The sequence below is a fragment of the Sphaeramia orbicularis genome, chromosome 14 (genome assembly GCF_902148855.1).
Source record: "Sphaeramia orbicularis chromosome 14, fSphaOr1.1, whole genome shotgun sequence".
In the NCBI taxonomy this organism is placed as follows: domain Eukaryota; kingdom Metazoa; phylum Chordata; class Actinopteri; order Kurtiformes; family Apogonidae; genus Sphaeramia; species Sphaeramia orbicularis.
In genome coordinates this window covers 10,715,868-10,735,607 of record NC_043970.1, presented here as the reverse complement: position 1 = coordinate 10,735,607, position 19,740 = coordinate 10,715,868, and the positions used below count along the sequence as shown (strand labels likewise).

Sequence of the window (19,740 nt, the reverse complement as noted above, 5' to 3'; positions counted from 1 at the left end):
TGGTGAGCTATTGAAGTGAGTTATTGAATCTGTACTGTTTTGATTTTTAAGGTTTATGGCAGTTTCGGCACAAGAAGTGCATCGGTGCCTCTTGATGGCTAAGCGCTACAACAATGTACAGGTAAATAGATGCTATTTCCTCCCACATCTAAAAATAGAATCAAAATCTACTGGTTACAGATGTCATGTTGTTTGTTTGTTAGTCTCCTCATTGCAGAGTGTATTGAGTGCATTGGGTAAAAAATGTATGGGATGTGTAATGTGATATTTAGAATGGCTGAAGGTGCCTTGAATTAAATAGAATGGGTGGAGTTTATGACATGTACTGCAGCCAGTCATGGAGGGGAGGATGAAACGTTTTAGCTTCACTTTTGAGGTGCTGTCACTGGGTCCATCTTTTATTTACATATCAAAGAGGGAAGTGAGATTTGATCACAAGACATCACCTGAAACTCATGTGAATGTACATGTTAATGCCAGGGCATTAATAGTGCCTTATTTATTTATTTATTTATTTATTTTTTTTTTTTAACAAACTCCACTAAGAAATCTTCTAATCTAAACTTTGTCCACTGTGTTGCCAAAATCAGAGCTTATTTCACTTTTCTACAGATCTCTGTTATTGTCCAAAAGCTTCAAACAATTTATTTTATGTATCTTGCAGTGATAGACTACTTTTTTACTTGTAGCTGCTGTGCACTTGCTACAGAACTTATCAAACATGTACTTCTCTAGTTGCAAAATCAATTTTCTAGGTTAATGAATGTGCAGTTTATCTTTACTCATCTAGATAGTATAATTCTAAGTAGTTTTAGAAAGCTTTTCGCAAGTTTAAGAATTACCTAAATACATGTTGAGGGACAATACAAACAAGCCAGCTACTCATATTAACTGACTGAAAATGGTCGTCCCATTTACTTTCATGAAGTCTAATGTGAAGGCAATAATGTCTGTGGCAGAGGGTAGATGATGGCAATGGCTGAAAATTAGAGGACATTTATTTTTAGTCATAGTTTGAGGATTGGAGGCACAGAGCAGGGCAATTCAACATGAAGCGAAGAAGAGTAAAGAAAAAGCCATTAGCCCAAGAGAGCCACCCATTAAAGCACAACATCGAAGGGCCAGTGTATGGAGTGTATTGTCCGAACTCAGTATTCATACAAGGACCTCAGCACCGCTATCGAGAGGCATGGAATACTTCAGACACACTACAGTTCCAGTCATTCTTCTAACACTATGATATCTGCAAAGACGCTGTCGAGCTATCTCGCTGCTAATGGATCATCATTAAGATGATTAGTGCAAATGGCAAAAGTAAATTACACAGACTCTAACCACAGATAGAGAATATGTGGCTTTTGATTGATGAGTTGCTGGTGTTTGCCTTACCAAAGTTACCAGGTTTTTCAAAAGTAGTTATACAACTTTTAATAACAGTTATAAACAAACCTGTACAGTCTTTATTTAGTAATTTGACAATCAACAGGTATTCCTAATAACAGGAATAATGTTCAAATACAGTATTAGTACTGTATAAGTATCTCTACTTTTGAAATAGGCTGCTAGGTGAGTGTTTTTTTTATTGGTTGATACATTTATACATATACTGTGGATTCTGTACAAATGAGACATCCAAAAATAATTTCTGGACAAATTTTGAAAACCATTTTGCATGTCCTATTATTAAAGGCATAATCTGTAAGATTTTCCGATTAATTTTTATTAGTTGGTGCCATACCTTTACTACAGGAAGGGTCTGAGTGAATGCAGCCAAAACACACACTACCTAGAGAAGTCTCTGTGGCTCTTTTACTCTTTTGCCACTTATGTGCCAGTTCTAATTGGTATGTTGGAGTTGGTTCAACTTGCAAACCTTCAAAGAGCCGGGCTGCTTTTCCATGTATTACATGGCCACAACAGAGCCATGTTATGACATCAGGATACAGTTCTACTAGCTAGCCAAAAGTAGCATTGAAACTTTATCAGGAAATAGTAAGCTAGCAGCTTTTGGTCAGCTCACATTAACTAGAACACATGACTTTTAATGTCTTGCATTAATGTTATGAACAATTAATACAATGTCGGTGTTAGTCATCAATGCAAGGTTGTTTTGTTAACATTGCAAAATGACAGTTGGTTGTCACAAAATTATATTTGGTCTTGTTGGTCAGAATAAACCTATCCTCAACCAACCAACCAAAAAAAACCCCCAATAAAAAAACCCAAAAAAATTCAATTTCCAAACCTATAAAGTTAGTTCCCAGCTAGAACTAATGAGGCTTTCCATTGATGTGAAGCATGAACTACTGTATGTGTGTCATATTCTAAAGTCTGGAGAGTGGACCAGTTCTTAAACCAGTTCTTAGTAACAACTTCAGCATTTAATTTCAACTTTAAGAAAAATCTAGAGTGTAGGATGATATGTAGGGAGAGTAACCTGACTTGTTTTCTTAGAAAAATGAATAAGTTTAAAAAAAAAAAAAAAAGTAGTAATATATTTTACATTACTGGGTAAAAACAACAAAAGATGGGCTGTTTGGCTGGATTCCAACAAAATTTCAAGAATCCTAAACATAGTTGGGAGCCAGGTGAAGATGAGGCTCTGGTTCTAAACCAGTCCTGGAACTGCCTTGGGTTGTGTCTGTGTAGCTATATGCTCTGACAAACACCTGCAGCAGAGGAGACGATCATGCAGATTCAATACTTTTCCTGTGTGATGCTGTTACAGGCTGGGGCATATACATACTGCATAAATGCTGACACCAATGAACATCCCAATCACAGCAAAACAAGATATATTCCTACACATTACATTTTAGTAGCTCACAAGTTATGACTGAGAGGGGTTATTATGGTACAATTCTACATATCAGTTTTATCAGAAAATCTTACATATCATGCCTTTAATGCAAGATCATTTGTAAATGGTGTGCGCCCTGGAGTTGGATCTTGATGCATGGCTCTCTGGGAGAATGTACAAATGCTCACAGCCAGTCAGATAGCAGAGTTGATGCCACTTTGGCATGGCCTCAGCATCTGGGTCAGCGTAAACCGGAATCATTACCCTGAGGGAATCTGCTAAGGGGCGTTTTCAGGCTCCACAGCACACATTTGGGCTGCAGGTACAGAATAAATGTGAGAGACACAATGGGGGGAACAGATTATACCATTTTAAGAGACCACAAGATGTGTTGTATGTTCATTTCTGGTTAGGCTTCCTCCGCAATCGAAACATCCATTGTCAACAGCTAATGGACCAGTCAGGCTCTTTGGATAGACAATGTAAATAGAGGGTATTACACATGTGCATAAAGACAACCTCTGCCGGCATGAGGGGAACGAAAGCTCTCAGAGGGAGGATACAGTACAATACCATGACAAAGGCAAGTAAACAGATGGGTTTGTAGCTTTAAAAGGACTCAGACCACACATACACTAAAGGCAGACAGGACAAACAGTGGTGATTATATGCAGCACTGGTGAAAACGACAAACATCGTTGAGATAAACAAAATCAGAAAGCTTTTTACTCTAAAAAAAAGTGAGCATTGTGCATAGTTCATAGTTTGTTAATAACCCCTCTTCAGGTGCCTAGTTGCTGTGATAACATGGAAGGAAGTGCAATAATGTACAATTCTGTATAGTTAAGTGCACATAGATCACTGTTGCACTGAACGGCATTGACACTTTCTCCCAATAGGAATATCACAACAGGGTTTCTTAATGTTTTCTCAATATCTCTATTTTTAAGTGTACTTTTGTTACAATAAACCCAGGCGTGTATTCCTCTCGCTCAGTCCCACGGTTGAGTCCACAACTTATGTTCACATAAATCTTAATAATAGGTAATTTGGCCTGATCTTTCTTTTGCCTCTTTTTTCATTTACCCTAATCCTACTTCTCCTGCTTTTGTTTTTCTTTTGTACTCATACCTCACCAACCCAGACAACTGTGTTCCCTCTCTTGATGTCTGATACCTCGCAGTGTGGTGTTCTCTGTTTACCGTTGAGGACAAAGAGCGATTCAGCCGCTGGCGTCACCAGAAACTGTCCGAACAAACCACTGGAGACAACCACTCTGTTGGGGCCTCCCCAGGGCCAGGCTTCCGGGCCCAGGGGCTCTTTGAGGCTCCGGAGAACCTCACTGTGGCCCGAGGACAGATCGGCAAATAGCAGGTCCGTACCTGAGCCTGAGGTGGCCACCACCATGTGCTGGTTGGACTCTGTAAAGGAGGGCTGGAAAACCAGATCAGAGACAGCCACAGGGTCATCCATTTCCTGGTTCAGACCCAACTCCCCCTGAAACGACACCGTCTGCACTATGAGCTTTGAGCTCTGCGGGTCAGGGGTCACAATGTAGCGGCCATCTGGCGACACAAAGGCCTGGCCTGTGATGTTGAGATTTGGGCCGATCACAGCATCGGTCACGCTGTCGATGAGGAGCTGGCCCGGGCTTTGTGGCTTGCTCGTACTCTGGCATTGGATGAAGTAGAAGCCGCTCAGGTGCGTGTAGGCCATGCTTTCTGGTATGCAGCTGTAGTTCTTCAGACTGATGGTCTTGACACGGTGGAAGGTCTCCAGGTCAATCTTATGTACCGCAGGTTCATTTTTGAGGAAGACAAAGGCAAACCTGAATTGACAAAGTTCAGAGAAAAGGTTAATAGCCTTTTCAGATGTTTTGGAGAGATTGATTAACACACATGGAGACTCTCATTAGAATTCTCATTTGCTCTTTTCTCTTTCAGTTCAGAAGGACAGCTGTGATGAGGGAGCAATGAGGTCACTTGTGCTTTGCAGTCAAAGGTCCCTGAATGACAGGGTTGTGTTTCTTACCTCACATGAGTGATGATGAGGTTTGTTGGAGGGATGAAAAAGTCATTGACTCTCTGGAATGTGGTGCGAACAGCATGATGCACTTCTCCAACACTGGCTTGAGGAATTACCTTTGGAGAAAAGCAGCACAAGAGCAACATAAATAAAGACAGAAATTATAATCTTGATGTTTTGGTTAACATGTAGTTGATAGGAGAGAACTTATAGAATGATGCAATGGTTCAAAACTTACAAGTGTTTGTATGGTTTGCTGATAACATGTCTACTAACTTATTGTTTTACAGGGTTTTTCCAACCACCATAAACCTTGGTTTCGTCATCACAGACTATATAATGAGTTGCTGAAGAGAGCGTAATGCCATAGGTCTCTGAACTGCCTTTCTGAAGCCAGAAATTTGTGATTTGGCAGTTAGACAAAAGGGCCGGGACTATGGTAACCCTAGAGGTCAGAGGTGAACTATGCTAAATGGTAGCTTCCTGCTTCTCTAAAACTGTAAACTTCATTAAGCACCGCATTGTGTTGTTGTAAGGCCAACATTGCTGGAGGTTGAGTGACCTGTGCAGTTCATGCCAAAACAACAAGAGACGTTAATTGCCTTTTTACTCTTCCCCAAATTTCTCTGAGGAACAAGAGTTTCTTTTTCAAGCAGTAGCACAAAAAAATAAAGATACTGGGCAACTACATTGCATTTGATATGTGGCTCACACACAAATTCTACTAATTAACTCATTTGATTATCATTATCCTGGAAACAGAATTTAACTAAGTTTGGCAGAAATAATGTTAGATACTCATCTGGAACTTTAGATAAAATCAAGCACACTTATTTGTTACACCACTGTTCCTGGATATTTTGGCAGGATGTGGGGTTAGAGGGACCTATTAAAGGGTCCAAGTAAAACATGAGACAGGAATGAGTCATGAAAAAAAAAAACAACAATATTTTTTGAGAGAAGTTCAATGTCGGTCTATGGGAGTCAGGGCTTTGTGGAGCCAACTGCAGCGGCTGTCAGCAGTATAATAACTTTTAAAGACTTCCACATTGGCTCCAGTTTGGAGCTGAGGTCCTTGCCCTTCGTGCAACATACAAGCCAAATTAAAGTGAAATCATTCACAGGTAACTAAAAGGGGTCTTATATCTAATGATGGCGGGTAGTCCCTAGTGCGGTTTTTTTAAATGTTTTTGTTACTTTTCAAAATCCTTATAAACATATGACAATAAAAATGACCCAAAATTATGCTAAATTAGTTTTCTTGCAGAATGGCCCCCAGCCTCCATTATGATACACTTAAGTTATGCATAAACTCAAGAAATGCTAAAACCCAAATAACACCCAAACCCTTGAAAACCAAGAGAAAACCATGACCTCATGCACTGCCAAATGTGTACATTATGACTGCAGAAAATGCATAAAACCGAATTAATTACTGATTAAACAACCACAGAGTTCAGATCTTTTACTCTACAGTCCATTCAAACAAAGCCTGTAACCTTTGAACTACATGAGGATGCCCTTCGGTTTTGTGTGAGTGAAATAACAAAGGCTCATATCTCAGGTCTTAACAGCCAGAGCTTGTCCAGGTGACATGCCCATACATCCTGGAGCAGATAAACACATCCAGTATATAACTGGAGCTGATGAAATGTGGCCCCACCACAGTTCTATGATAAAGTGTCTTATTCATGTGATGGTTGTCTTCGGAGCACACACGACAATAAACGGCTCATCTCTCATGTCACCCGCTATGCACTGAATCAGCATGTTTCTTAAGTGTGCAGAGGAGCGTATTTACTTTTGATGGGCTCGGCTGCACTGCATTGTCCATGACACATGCTTCATCATGTTTGCCTGCATGATCGGGTCATAGTCAAGGACAAACAAGAATGGCGCCTATAGACTGTGTATCTATTTAAAACCTACTTGTACTTTCTAATCCTATTTCATGAGCAAAACAACAATTCCTGGAAGTTTTCAGAGAACCGCAGCTCTCTGAAGCAGAGGTTGGTTTAGAGAAAAGTTGCTAGGAAGCTGTTTTTAGAAGAAGTATAAGATTTGTTTTGATGGCTACACCTAAACTAGTAATGCTGAACCTCTGCCTGATGCCCAGTGGGGGGTCTGACTCCACATTCTATTCACATAACCATCAAATGCACAGAAATAAAAATAAGTTGCAGTGTACTTATTTTTTTCTACATCACTGCAGCACTTCTTAAAAGCGTCCTCTTTCTATATCTTTCTGAATATCTTATCCATTTTTTTTTTTTTTACCAAATAGATCCGGTAGGCCTGTTTCTATTTCCCTCTAAGATCTGAAAAGAATCTTTATGTGAAAAAAAAAAAAAAAAAAGAATAAAGGAAAAAAGTTATTACAACAGCTGCAGAATACAATGACAGCAGTTAATGAGGTTCAAAGTAGTATCACTCATGTATTATTAGACTACTGCTGTGGTCTCCCGGGCTGCAGGTGCTCTTAGTTTAATGCCACAGGCTTCCCTTTGTCATCGCTCATCCTCAGATTTCACATCCACACACTCAGCAACGCAGCCCAATTGAGTTTTGCTCGGCCCCTGCCTCACTTTCTGCCCTAATACCCGTGGGGGATTCGCTTGTGACTGATTAGTCTCAGCTCTCAACAACATTCACTTTCCTCAAGCCTCGAGTAGCCTTTACATTATTATCATCTAAATATGGTGCATTCAAATGAGATGAAATTCTCCACAAGTTCCACTGTATCTGCATCATTTAGGAATCTCATAAAAAGTACATTTCACAAACAAGGATGCATATATTTTTTAAAATTTTTTATATTCTGCCAGAATGACATTTTGTTTTATGGGAGCAGTACTGTGCATATGGATTCTCTGTGGCTTCTTCAATGCAGAAGGGTCAATTATAAAACAATACAGTCAATTCAGGAGTCACATCACTATATGCTATAAAACTGATTTCGTCTGATTGTACCTGCAGTACATTCAGGCAATTTATAATTTTTAAACTCAGTCTGTCAGGCCATTCTTCTGTGGAACTGAACAGAGGAGGGAAAAAAATTACTTTGTAATGATTAATTCTAAATAAATCGCTACAGCATAAAACCTTTCAAAGAAACCACATCAAAATGGATGAGATACTTGAAAAACTTGAGCTCAGTAAGTCGAATGCTCTCTAATGTCTGAATGGTGTTACTGTAAATACAGGATTTTCAGAAATAGTCTTTAACCATAAAATGGATACAGCAGCATCAAACATATCCCAACCAGTGTAAGACTAGTACACTTACATTTCATCGTGAACTTACACCATTTAAAAATGACAAGCATGAACTTGATTGCAAAAGCAAAATCTAATGCAGGTGTCCACGTTGCCTGTTTAACTCTTTAAGTGCCAGACAGTTAAGGGGCTAATAAGCCTTAAAAGTGCCACAGAATTTGGTCGTTTTTCAGTATTTCACGTCGTTTTTATATTTGAAGAATCCTGCAGGAAACCGCTCGGTAACATCCGACCGATTGCTGATTAGATCCAAAACGCACCGGACGCAGCCGATTCATTATTGATCGTAATTTGCATAATTTATAATAATAATAATAATAATAATAATAATAATGATCTTTAGTTATATAGCACTTTTCATACATTAAAAACTGTAGCACAAAGTGCTTTACATATCAGTTTAAAAATCAGTACCGCCCCCCACCCACACCCACCCACTCACCTGCACACACACACACATATACATGCAAACCCACAAGCTCACACATACTTAAGAAGACTGACTGAGCACGGGTAGACCAGAACAAAAATGTACAAGTAAAAGTAAAACACCAATTTAGGAGGCGCTGTCTCAGGGAGCCATCCGCACCAGAAGGCAGCCGCCGACCCCGGCAACCAGGCACCAGCAACACAGCCCCGCATCCCAACTAGTGGGAGAGGGCCAACTGGGACCCCCACCCACCAGAAAGGAGCGGACCCCAGTGAGAGAAGGCGCCACAGCCCCCGGAGTCCACAGCCGCCCCCCGGCATGGAGGGCTCCCTCTGATGAAACACTGGAGAATAAGAAACATTAAAAAGATATAAAAATATTATTCGGTCGCGTGTCCTCAAATTCCCGTCTGCTTGGTCTCAAAAGGGGGACACAGAAAGAACGTCATCGAAATGTGAGAAAGAAATGGGGGTGGATGGTTTGTTTGTACACAAATGTGGCGTGTTCTCCAAAGCCGATCTGATCGGCCCGTGGCACTTTACAGGTTGTTCTCGTAAAGCCGATTTAATCGACCCATGGCACTGAAAGTGTTAATAAGGAAATTGGATGCAGAAGTCATGGTGGCGCAACCGGAAAGTCAGGTGGTGCAACTGCAAGGAATGTCACTAGATGAAATAAATGACTGGTTCTCAACCGGTCTCATCTCGGGACCCACATTCCCCTGGTCATTAAGTCGTGACCCACTTTTAGAAAACTCAAATCAAGCAAATCTATTTTTAAAAAATGGTCTTGTAAGCACATTTACAATGTCATCCTTTTTTTTTTTCTTTAAATAAAACATTCACCCCTAATTCAGAGCACATTACTGTGATTAACTGAGTGAACTTTACAACTGCTGCTGCTGAGTCTTATGAATCCAATTAACATCATAACTATGTCACTGCACTTAAATACAGATTAAATAACCCTGCATAATGCACTGTATTAAAACACACATTTGTGGGGGGTGTTTAGCCATTTTGCACATAATCGATAGTACAAACAAATCTTTACATCGTATGTTTGCTTTACCATGCCAACAGCTCACCTACACTCTAAAAGGTTATACTTGTAGTTGCTTAAATCATATTAGCAAACTTTACATATTTCTCACTATCTTGTTAATTTAACTCATGTACTTACTAGTATTTACTCATTTTCTCCTAAAGAAGTATAAAAGTAAGTTCATCTGAGAAAACTGGACTTAAAACTTTATGTTCATGTATTGAACACCCTCTGGAGTCACACTCCAGTCCAGCTGATGGTGTTAATTTACTTCTTAAAGCACCTTTAAGGAGGTTTGTCAACAGTCGAAAATGCCACAGAAGAAGAAGACAGGAGGCGCTTAGTTCGTTAGTGACTGTCGATGAGCAGGAGAAGAGCACTGAAGTTTTCTGAGGCAAGGTGGAAGGTAATTTTAGATGGAAAGAAGTGTTAGGATTCTCAGAAACCCCAGAGGTAAACAAACACATGCGACAGTGTTGGGCTGTAACGTGCACGAATACACTGATTCGAACCGCTGCTTACATGTCACGGTTTCTCACTTGAAGTTTCACACAGCAGTCAGGCTCCACAGGTGTGCCTAAGGTTTAATCAGCCAGAACACCTGTTCTTAGAGCGGCCATTTTGAAACACCATGAGTCAATGTGGCCTTTCTTATTCTAGTGTGGAAATCTTACTTATTCTAAACCTTTTGGCCTCTCCCTTGGGGAAGGCTTTTCTCTCATGATGAAAGTCTCTTGTGAAAAAGAAGAACCTACAACTAAGTAGATCCATTCCAAGTTAGATTAAAACTATTTAAATGTCCTATTCCCTTCACTTCCTTTTCTTCCTCCATTCTTGCGTAACTGCATAAAATGACCCATGTACTGCTTACATGTATGTGTGTTGCTGTTGCGGTATTTTGTTTGAATAATAAATAACCCTGCAAACCAATCATCCATTTTTGTGCTGTCTTCAGTTATTTAAGTTGCTTACACTTAGAAAGATCAGTTTAATTCTACTTGATATTTTTGAGTACATTAAATCAACTTAACTAGTAGATACGAAGTAAACTGAACTAATGATCATGTTTACTTGCTTATGTTGTTTCCTAGATTTGATTAAGTAAGATCAACTTGTCATATTGTGCAGTGTACTGAATAATCTTTAGGTGTATCCTTCAAAATAAAAGCTACACAATCCACCAGTTAAAAGCTGGAAAAAAAGTAATTCAAGGTCCTGTTACATTGCTATAACATCTATTACTTTTAGGTACAAAATGTCACTTTCATTGTTTTTGTTGTTATTTCATTTTAGATGCTACTATCAGGAAAAAAACAACAAAAAAAAACACCCAGATGACTACACAGTGAGCACATTAAAGATGATCCAGCCACAAGGGGAGTGTAATTTGCAAGAAAAGAAAAGTAACCCATCTTGATAAAATAAAATGCAAGTCTGGAGGACAATTTATTTTGTATTTATTACTTTCATACAATATCAAATATTTTAGATTTCTAAATGGGGGTTTGCTGGTCTGTTAGTTCTCTCTCTTTCTCTCTCTCTCTCTCTCTTTTAATCACAACAGGAATATGGAGGTATAAAAAAACTGCACCTGTCCAGAACACGATGGGGGAAAAAATGAGGCAAATGGAAGCAAAAACCAAGAAAAAAAAAAGAGCAAAATTCAAACTAAACCTCCAAGCACTGATAGAAGAAAACATTCAGTGTAGATGCACAGCAGCTTGGTGCACCCTCAATACATCAAAAGAAAGAAAAAAGTTCTGCAAATGCATAGAGTGAAAAGAAAAAATGAAAGCTGTGAAAAGAGATTCTGAAAAATGACAGAAACACATAGGCTAAGAAGAGAAAGTGTAAGTGTGGCCGGACAAGTGGCCAAATCTAGCACTGAAAGGAACAGACCAAGGACTGCTAAGAAAAAAAGAGACAAAAACAAAAATGGACCCAAGAGATGCATGATTTAAGTTATTCACTGAACTCTTTTGGTAGTATATAGTTATAAAATGCAAAGGTCTTACATTTTTTTTCCCAGTTGTGAAATTTCTTTGTAATGCAGCCAAACTTGTGGATGCCTCAGCTGTGACAGTGCCACTCAAACTCTTGACTAGAAATCTGCATCAGAAAGCTCTTTGGAAAACTGAACATTTCTCAGACTGTCCTCAGACATCACGTCATGCATATATTAAATCTGTGTAAAGCTCAGAATGTGACCTGGCTTCAGTCAATATGAAAAACTCTGTCAGAAAGAAATAAGACCTACATGAGAATTAGACCTCTATGAATTGAATCAAAGAAGCGCAAACAGGACCATGTACTGAACTGCTGAACATTTTCAATCAGGAGCTAAGAAAAGACAAACACCATTACTGTTCGTGTTTGGCTAAGCAAAGATAAAGAGTGCGGAGCTGTAAAAGGAAGCCTAAGAAAAGATGAAATTGTCCTCTGTGTAGATTCTTCAATAACATTTCCACCAGACTTAACAGCGACAGGCCACAGTGCTAAAGGATGCCACGGCAACTGCAATCTGTCTCCCACAAGTTTACATATGCATGATTATTCAGTTGCTAACAATACCAATATAGTAATTGGCATCAAACGTGTTCCTATTTGACTACATCTGCAAGTGCAAGTACATCTGCAATCACAAATACATGCCAGCGTTGTTAAAAAAAAAAAAAAAAACACATCTAGAAAGGAAACTAAAAACACAAGCCTCGTCTTAACTGAGATGCATCACATTTCTTTGGGTCTGTCAGCTCAAATCAATTTACATACTGAGCTCCAGTCACAATGTTGGCACAGTGGAGATAAGATAAGGAAGCTTTACTCATACCAGCTGTAAATGTGGCCCTTGTGACATTTAAGACACTTTTTTGATTTTTTTTTACCCTGATGTCTTAGGGCACTTTCACACTGCGTACCCAAGTCCGTACCGCACTTGGATACGTTCACACCTTTCCCGCAGATGTTGCGTTCACAAGCACATACCGCGGCCTGAGTATGAGTGGGTGTTACAGAGTCGAAACAGTAGGTGGCGGTGTGGAAGGAATACTGTCGCTATCCAACAAACGCAAAAGTCAGAAGAAGACAAACCCTTACGTCATCAACTGAGCGACTGTTCTGTTCATTTGTCTACAATGGCAGCCATACTTTTCTATCTGTTAGCCAGTGATATATCAGGGACAACCTTTGTTGTCCCTGATATATCACTGAGTGGTTTAGTCGATAAAGTGAGCTCGTGCCACATGGATCCGAGGCTTTTTCAGGAGACAACAGGAGCGCCGTCTCGTGGTGATTAGGTCACGTCCTTTCTCAGGCATGGATCGCTTTCAAACGACAACGTACCATACTGGAGTCCACGCAGTCCGTATCCAGGACTACCTTCTCAGCTGGACTTGGTTACAGCACTCGAGCGTGGAACGTTTGCATTCACACTGACAAAATTAAGTGGACTTTTGGACCAAATGTATTCGGATACAGACTCGGGTACAAAGTGTGAAAGTACCCTTACACCACTCGAAGACATTGCCCCAAGAAAGTTACAAATAAAATTTTAAATGAATCTGATCAGTAGGTTTGTTTGAGAAGATGCTTGAAGAAATTTCTAACAAAGACGATGACGTCAAAGACAGTAAAGTTGACACTGGACACAGCACCTTCACAATAGCTCATGGTCTATTAGCTGGGTAGCTCATACTGCATGCATTCACACTGGTGAGATGAAGTACTGAAATTTGGTATCGAATGACAACAATATTTTCTGATATTAAGCAGAATGAAAATCCAATTAGCAGCAGTAGAATGTGGTGTGGGGTATGTAGGGTCCATTATGCTTTTCCAAACAGCCTGTGTTGAGCTTAAGCTTGTGTTAAACCTCAAAACCACAGCTAAAAACAAACAAGCACTTTATGGGCAGTAGAAAGATAAATGGCTAAAAGCAGATCCTCCGTGTTTGTGTATGTGTGTGAACCACGTGCACGTTCACAGAGATAAACCGTGTTCTTAGGAGCTGAACGTCTTCTTGGCACGTATAGGCAGCAGGACTGACAGTCTGAAAGGCCATGTCACTCTGCCTGGATAACTTCCCCCATTTGTCTTTTCTAATGAATTGACAATCACACTCCCTCTGATGTTTACACAGAGATATTGAGCCATCCAAGAACCTGGCTGCTTAAAAATGCCTCACACACCTACACACACATTCCCAGACACACACTCATACACATGTATGATCTGCTGAAGCGAAGCGCTGCCTCCGGTAGTGACAGGCTGCTGCCGAACAGGTCAATTACTTTGAGTCCAAATGATAATGACATTATCAGACCATTTATTTGTGGTGTGATCCATGTAGCCTCAAATCCATTATGTGGTTTCCCCGCAATTGCATTTTTGAGTGATTCATGCCCCGCTCTCTAATTATTCATTAGTCCTGTACCACTGCAGGAAGAAGGGAAATGAACAAAATGAAAAACTGAGAAAAAAAAAAGTGCAATTCAGGAAGAAGCCACGGCAGAGAGATTTTATGCAAAGCTTCCTTCTGTACTCTTGATTGTTTCAAATTATATGAGGAGGATATAGTTTTGTCTGTGATGAAAAGCATCTTTTTTAGAGTATTTTCTGCCTCATTAAATCCTATAACCTCTGAAGTTTAAAAAAAAAAAACAAAACAACTCCAATAAAAACAGCAGTGTGCACCTTAGCTGAGACACAAGAACAAATCCTCAGCTGTTACACCTACACAGTGCAGAGACAGAGCAAACCTTGACAAGGCAGAAGTGCACACCAGGCCAAAAGTTTTAGAAGATCTCAATTTTCTCTGAGGGTAGGACCCACAATTTTAAGGGTTATAATGGTCTGTCTTCCTTAGCTCATTGCCTTTTTCTTGTTGTTACAATACCAATATACTACTTAGAACAGACTGTGTTTCTGCACATACTGCAGTGCAATATTGTCCAAATAATACCTCAGAGGCTGCAGAAACAGTCAGTTCAAGACACCTTTTATACAGACAGATGGTTTGAAAGTAAACAAAATTTCTACACCTGTAGAAATTATTTGCATCCGCTTTCATTTACCTCCACTGCAACTGCAAAAGCTTTGGAAGAAAACTATTAACTCATTGTTAAACTCCAAGCAATGGATGCCCTTGAATGGAATAAAGGGAAATGGTCAAGTTCCAAAGACGATTATGTTCAGAATTATAAACAAATAAGGCACTTCTCAGTAAACAGTTTATGTGTTAAACTGCAGCTTTCCTGCAGCAAAACAAGATAATGAAACCTTAAAGGGTGGTGCTAAGAATTTATTATGTTTATTAATCTATCTGGATAAAACAGGACCAAGTTGCTAAGACGCCTGAAGCTGTATTCAGACAATACTGCACTGCAGGATGTTCTATATTGTGATGATAATGGTATGGACAAGTCACAGGCAGACCACTATAAGTGTTGCTTTGTTGCTCTTGCATTTAGAGAAAATAGAGGTGCTATAAAACTCGTAACTAATAGTGTGTGTGAATGCATCTAATCTTCTTGCCACACCCACTTTAAATCAACTTTAAGACTCACAGTCAGCCTCACTAGTTTTAGCATCACAACACGGCGGAAAAAGCCAAGGTTCAACAATTAATGTTAATATTATCAATTGTGCAGTGTGGCCAAGGGTAATATCTAAATCACAGGAACTGCTTTTATTTATTTATCTTATTATATTTATTAATGTGCAATGCTGTTACTAGTGTTCGCCATGGAACTGTACTGTATCTGTGGCTGGGGGGGTGAACATCACTGACCATTAAGACTCGTTTACTTTTTCTTATTAGAAAAACTCAACATGAACTGAAAAAATTAGAGACTAAAGCAATCTGTTGTTTGTATGATTGTGATAAAAATGTCCAATTTCTATGAGTGTTCCTGATTTTGCACAGGCACAGTAAGACACAGCTATTACCATGGTAATTCCATTCTGCCTGCTTCACCACATGGTTGTATTATGTTCTGTCATTGTCTTTTTTTGACCACCAAATTTTCAGTCCTGAAGTTATTTTTCACTCCATGAGAAAATGGAAATTTGGTCTAAGAGTTTAAGTACAATCTGAGTGGAATCAATGTAAGATCAGTTTCAGTCACAATAAACACATCCACTCACACACCACCTGTTGGATTCATAACTTACTTGCTGATTATCTGATGCCAGATTTGTTTATGGAAATAACATTTACAGTTTACAAAAAAATGAATGAATGTTGATGTAATGGTGAATGTTTGTTAATGTTAGCTAGTTAGCAAGTAAGTAACAAAAATCAGTAACACCGCCAGTAACATTAATATTCATTTTGGGTTGATTTCTGTTGCAGCTGTGGCTCTCATAGTTTTAGAGCACAACAATGACTGTACTTCCTGAGAACAGTCAGGAAACCTGGACTTCCTCAACAACACTTGGTCTCCTCCTACCACAGTTTTCTAACCCATGGCATCCTCATTTGGCACAGCAGCAGCAGCAGCACAGCAAAGAACAGGAAAGCCCTACGACGAGTCATAACAACTGTTGAGCCCATTATTAACACTCACTTGTCCACCCTGGAGAACATTTACACCACTCGATGCTTCCGGAAAGTATTGACAATTGTCAAACACTGTTAGCACCCAGCACACATCCTCTCCCATGAGGGAAAAGATACAGGACCATCAGAGCACGAACTACAAGACTGGCAAACAGCTTCTACCCCAGAGCTACCTTTACACTGAACTGTGCAATAACCAACCACACAAAATAATCAACAACAATCAACAATGTGTAATATAATAATGAATGATGTGCAATAATCTGCAATGTGCAGTAATCTGCACATTTTTTTTTTTTTATATTTGATACTGTTTTTTTTGTTTTTTTGTTTTTTTTTTACTCTAGCACCGTCTCCATTAAGTGCATCTGAATTTTGTTGAGTATGCTCTCTGTATACAATGACAATAAAGGAATCTTGAATCTTTAGAGCAGGGGTATCAAACTCATTTTCATTCAGGTTCCTCAATCTGATCACAAGTGGGCCAGACCAGTAAGAGATTAACATAGTAGCCTATAAATAATGACAACTCCAAAATTTCCCCTCTGTTTTACTGCAAACATATAATATTAAAACATGAAAATATTATGCCTGAAAAAAAAAAGAAATTTCTTCAGAAAAATAAGTGCTATTTTAACAATATTACACCTCAAATTATCATTTATACATGTGCATTTCAGTTCAGATTTACAAAAGGCAGTAAGAGGCAGAATATTGTTAAAATTGCACTTAATTTTCTTTAGACATTTCAGGTTGTTCATATTTGTTCATTGTATTCACATTTTTTTATCAAAGGATAGTTTGTAAATGTAAAACATTTTCATGTAATTTGACATTTTTTACACTAAAATAAAGAGACAGATTTGGTATTGTCATTATTTATACATTATTATGATAGTATTTTACTGTTCTGATCCACATTAGATCAAATTGGGCTGGATGTGGAACAGATTTTGACACCCTTGATACCCTTGTTAATATCTTCAGTGTAATTTTTGCATTTCACAAATTCATCGCACGGGCCGTTTTTGTACCCCGAGCCGTATGTTTTACACCTGTGTTTTAGAGGTTGACAGTTCTGGATCTGGCTCAGATGTGTGTTTTTTGTGGACAGGCCTACACACACATTTGTGTATATTGTAAATGGGCTAGTTTCATTTTTATTGCTGTGTAATAAAACGTAAACAGTGCACTTCAAGTTTATCCCAAAATAAACTGACATTAGGAACAGGGTCAATTGAGATTGTTCACCAATATTTTTGGTCCATTGTAAGACCATGTTGGAATAAAATACACTACCGCAGCACAGCACCGAAGTCTATATCTTTAATGGAAAACACTGGTTACGATATAACATGATGAATAAATACCCCGGTGTACAAATTATATTTGTGGAGTAGGGGTTTATGTACCCATTTGACCTGTTAAAAGAGCAAATCTACACCATACAACTCTACACAATGCACACTAATCAGCAAAATAAATTAAAACCCTGATCTAAATACACAATTTGTCAGATCATTCTCACTGGAGGCACATGTTGCTGAAATGCACACCCAGGATACAGGACGTATAGCCTCAGAGGCATTTGAGATGGTGATACAGAAGGGGAAACAAGGTGGAATGTAATTAATCAAGTTTGTGTGCATTGTTGTGCGTTGTTTAGAATTAATCTGAATGCTGCGTTATCACCTTTTTTTCTTAATCTGCCTTATTTAGCTTATCTGAAACAGCCTGTAACCTGTGGGTCAACACAAGGCCAACTGATAAAACAATCAAACAACAGGACTGTAACACAGTTTTTGTTGACAATAATAACAGACCTTGAACAGTTTCATCCTAGTTTCGACAGAGCTAATAGTTTTAATTTCACACAGAAGAAATGAAGACACAGTGCCAAGGATGTCAGCTGTTTGGCAGGTAAATGTTTATACCAAAGTAGTCATGTAGTAAAAAAGGCTGAGAGTGTCATTTTCACAGTAATAGCAAAAAGGTCATGTGCTCCGATGAGTCCTGAGTGAATCATTTCCGTAATTAAAACAGAAAACAGTGTTCCTCAGAAAAAATTATTGACATCAGCAAAGCAACATGAAATGCAGAGAAAGGGTTTCAAGACTAAGCATGATGTAAATGACATAAAAGATACAACAGTAAAATGTAATCATATGGCATTTTATTATGCAATTTCAATGTTCAGGTCCTGATGACACACAAAATATGGGTCTTATGTTACACTAGGAGGACCAAGTTCATCTGATGCACCCTCTTTCTTCAGCTTTCAAACATTACACTGGTCAACAACAAATTTATTGTTTAAGTTTTTTGAGCTGATTTAGGATAATTTTGGTGTGCTGAATCCAAAAATCACATTAATTTGCTCAATCAGGTCAACTTTCTGAACTATGCTACATATTGGCTTTTTAACATTTTTGCTTACATTTATGGGCATTTTCACATCATATGATACAAAATTCTTTCATATTTCTTGCAATAAACAAGCTCTGAAGATTTTACTTTTGCCAATTTATGATTAATGTTTTTTTAATATTACAGGTGAAATGGCTTCGACTAGAAGATCTTGCAAAAATAAGCCTGACATATTCTGCTACATCTGCGGTGAATACACCATTGTACCTAACAGGAATTGAGTCACAAGTTTCATAAAGTGTGCTTACCAATCTTATTTTGGTATTAATTATTATATTTTGTGAGAAGATCAAATTTTTCAAAATCAAATTAGCAAAAAAACCTGACCTGATTGAGAAAAACAGATGTCATTTTTGGATTTAGCGGTGCAAAATGGTCCTAATTCAGTTGAAAAAACCTTGATAACTTGGATAAAACATTTTTTTGTAACCCAGTGTTATCAGTGTACTTTTGACACCGGCAACTTTATCAAATGGTATATCGTAAATAATCTGGATGTGTTCTCTCTAACTATTGTTAAGAAAATAGTCTTTCAATACTGGAAATGCAGGAACTCTTGTCACATAAACCATTGGATCAACCTAATTTCAGAACTCATCCTCACAGAAGAACTTTCAGCTCAAAAGAAGAACAGCACATTAGCTTCAAAGACATTTGGAATCCCTTCATAACCTTTCTCCAACTTAAAGGTGGGGTATGAGATCTTAGAAAAACGTTTCGAGCAAGCTACATTTTGAAAATACTCAATTCAAAAGTCCAAACCCCTTTCTTCAGACATACCCCCGAAGCCACGCCTCCAGAGTACTGGCACGCGCAATGCTTGTTCCCAAGGGTTCACAAGCAACAATTCACCCGGCTCCAGCGGCCTCTGGCACCTCCGGTATCGGCGGCCCCGATCCATGCATACCTCAGCCTCCTCCAACACCCCCGCTCTTACAGAACAGCCCCAGTTCCTACCTATCTGACTAACGTTACATTTCCTAGTGATTTATGTTAGTGACAAAACAGTTTGCTGGTGAACTTTCCATCCTATTGTAGCTAATATAGCCAAGCTCTTGCTCTGGCTTTGTTACCCGAACAAGTGCTCCAAGCCTCTGGGAACGCACGATTCATGCAGGAAGAGGGGTATGCACAGAGGGGGGAGGGACAAATGGCAGTTGAGTTTGATAGACATATCAC

The 19,740-nt window shown here is 38.9% G+C and overlaps 1 protein-coding gene across 2 annotated transcripts in view; it reads right to left on the bottom strand.

Moving 5' to 3' along the window:
- Window positions 1–556: 556 nt before the first annotated feature.
- fstl4 (follistatin-like 4) overlaps window positions 557–19,740 on the bottom strand; it is a 450,022-nt gene continuing 430,838 nt past the window's right edge. The window contains exons 15-17 of one of the 2 annotated variants that reach the window (XR_003937211.1): window positions 4,832–4,941; window positions 1,908–4,628; window positions 557–1,796 (exon numbers count right to left, since the gene is read on the bottom strand). Coding sequence is in view for 1 of the 2 variants with exons in the window: in XM_030153338.1 (XP_030009198.1) it covers window positions 3,926–4,628; window positions 4,832–4,941 (813 nt within the window). In the remaining variant the exon portion in view is untranslated. Of the gene's footprint in view, window positions 4,629–4,831; window positions 4,942–19,740 lie in introns of both variants that reach the window. The other variant, XM_030153338.1, reaches the window with a different exon arrangement.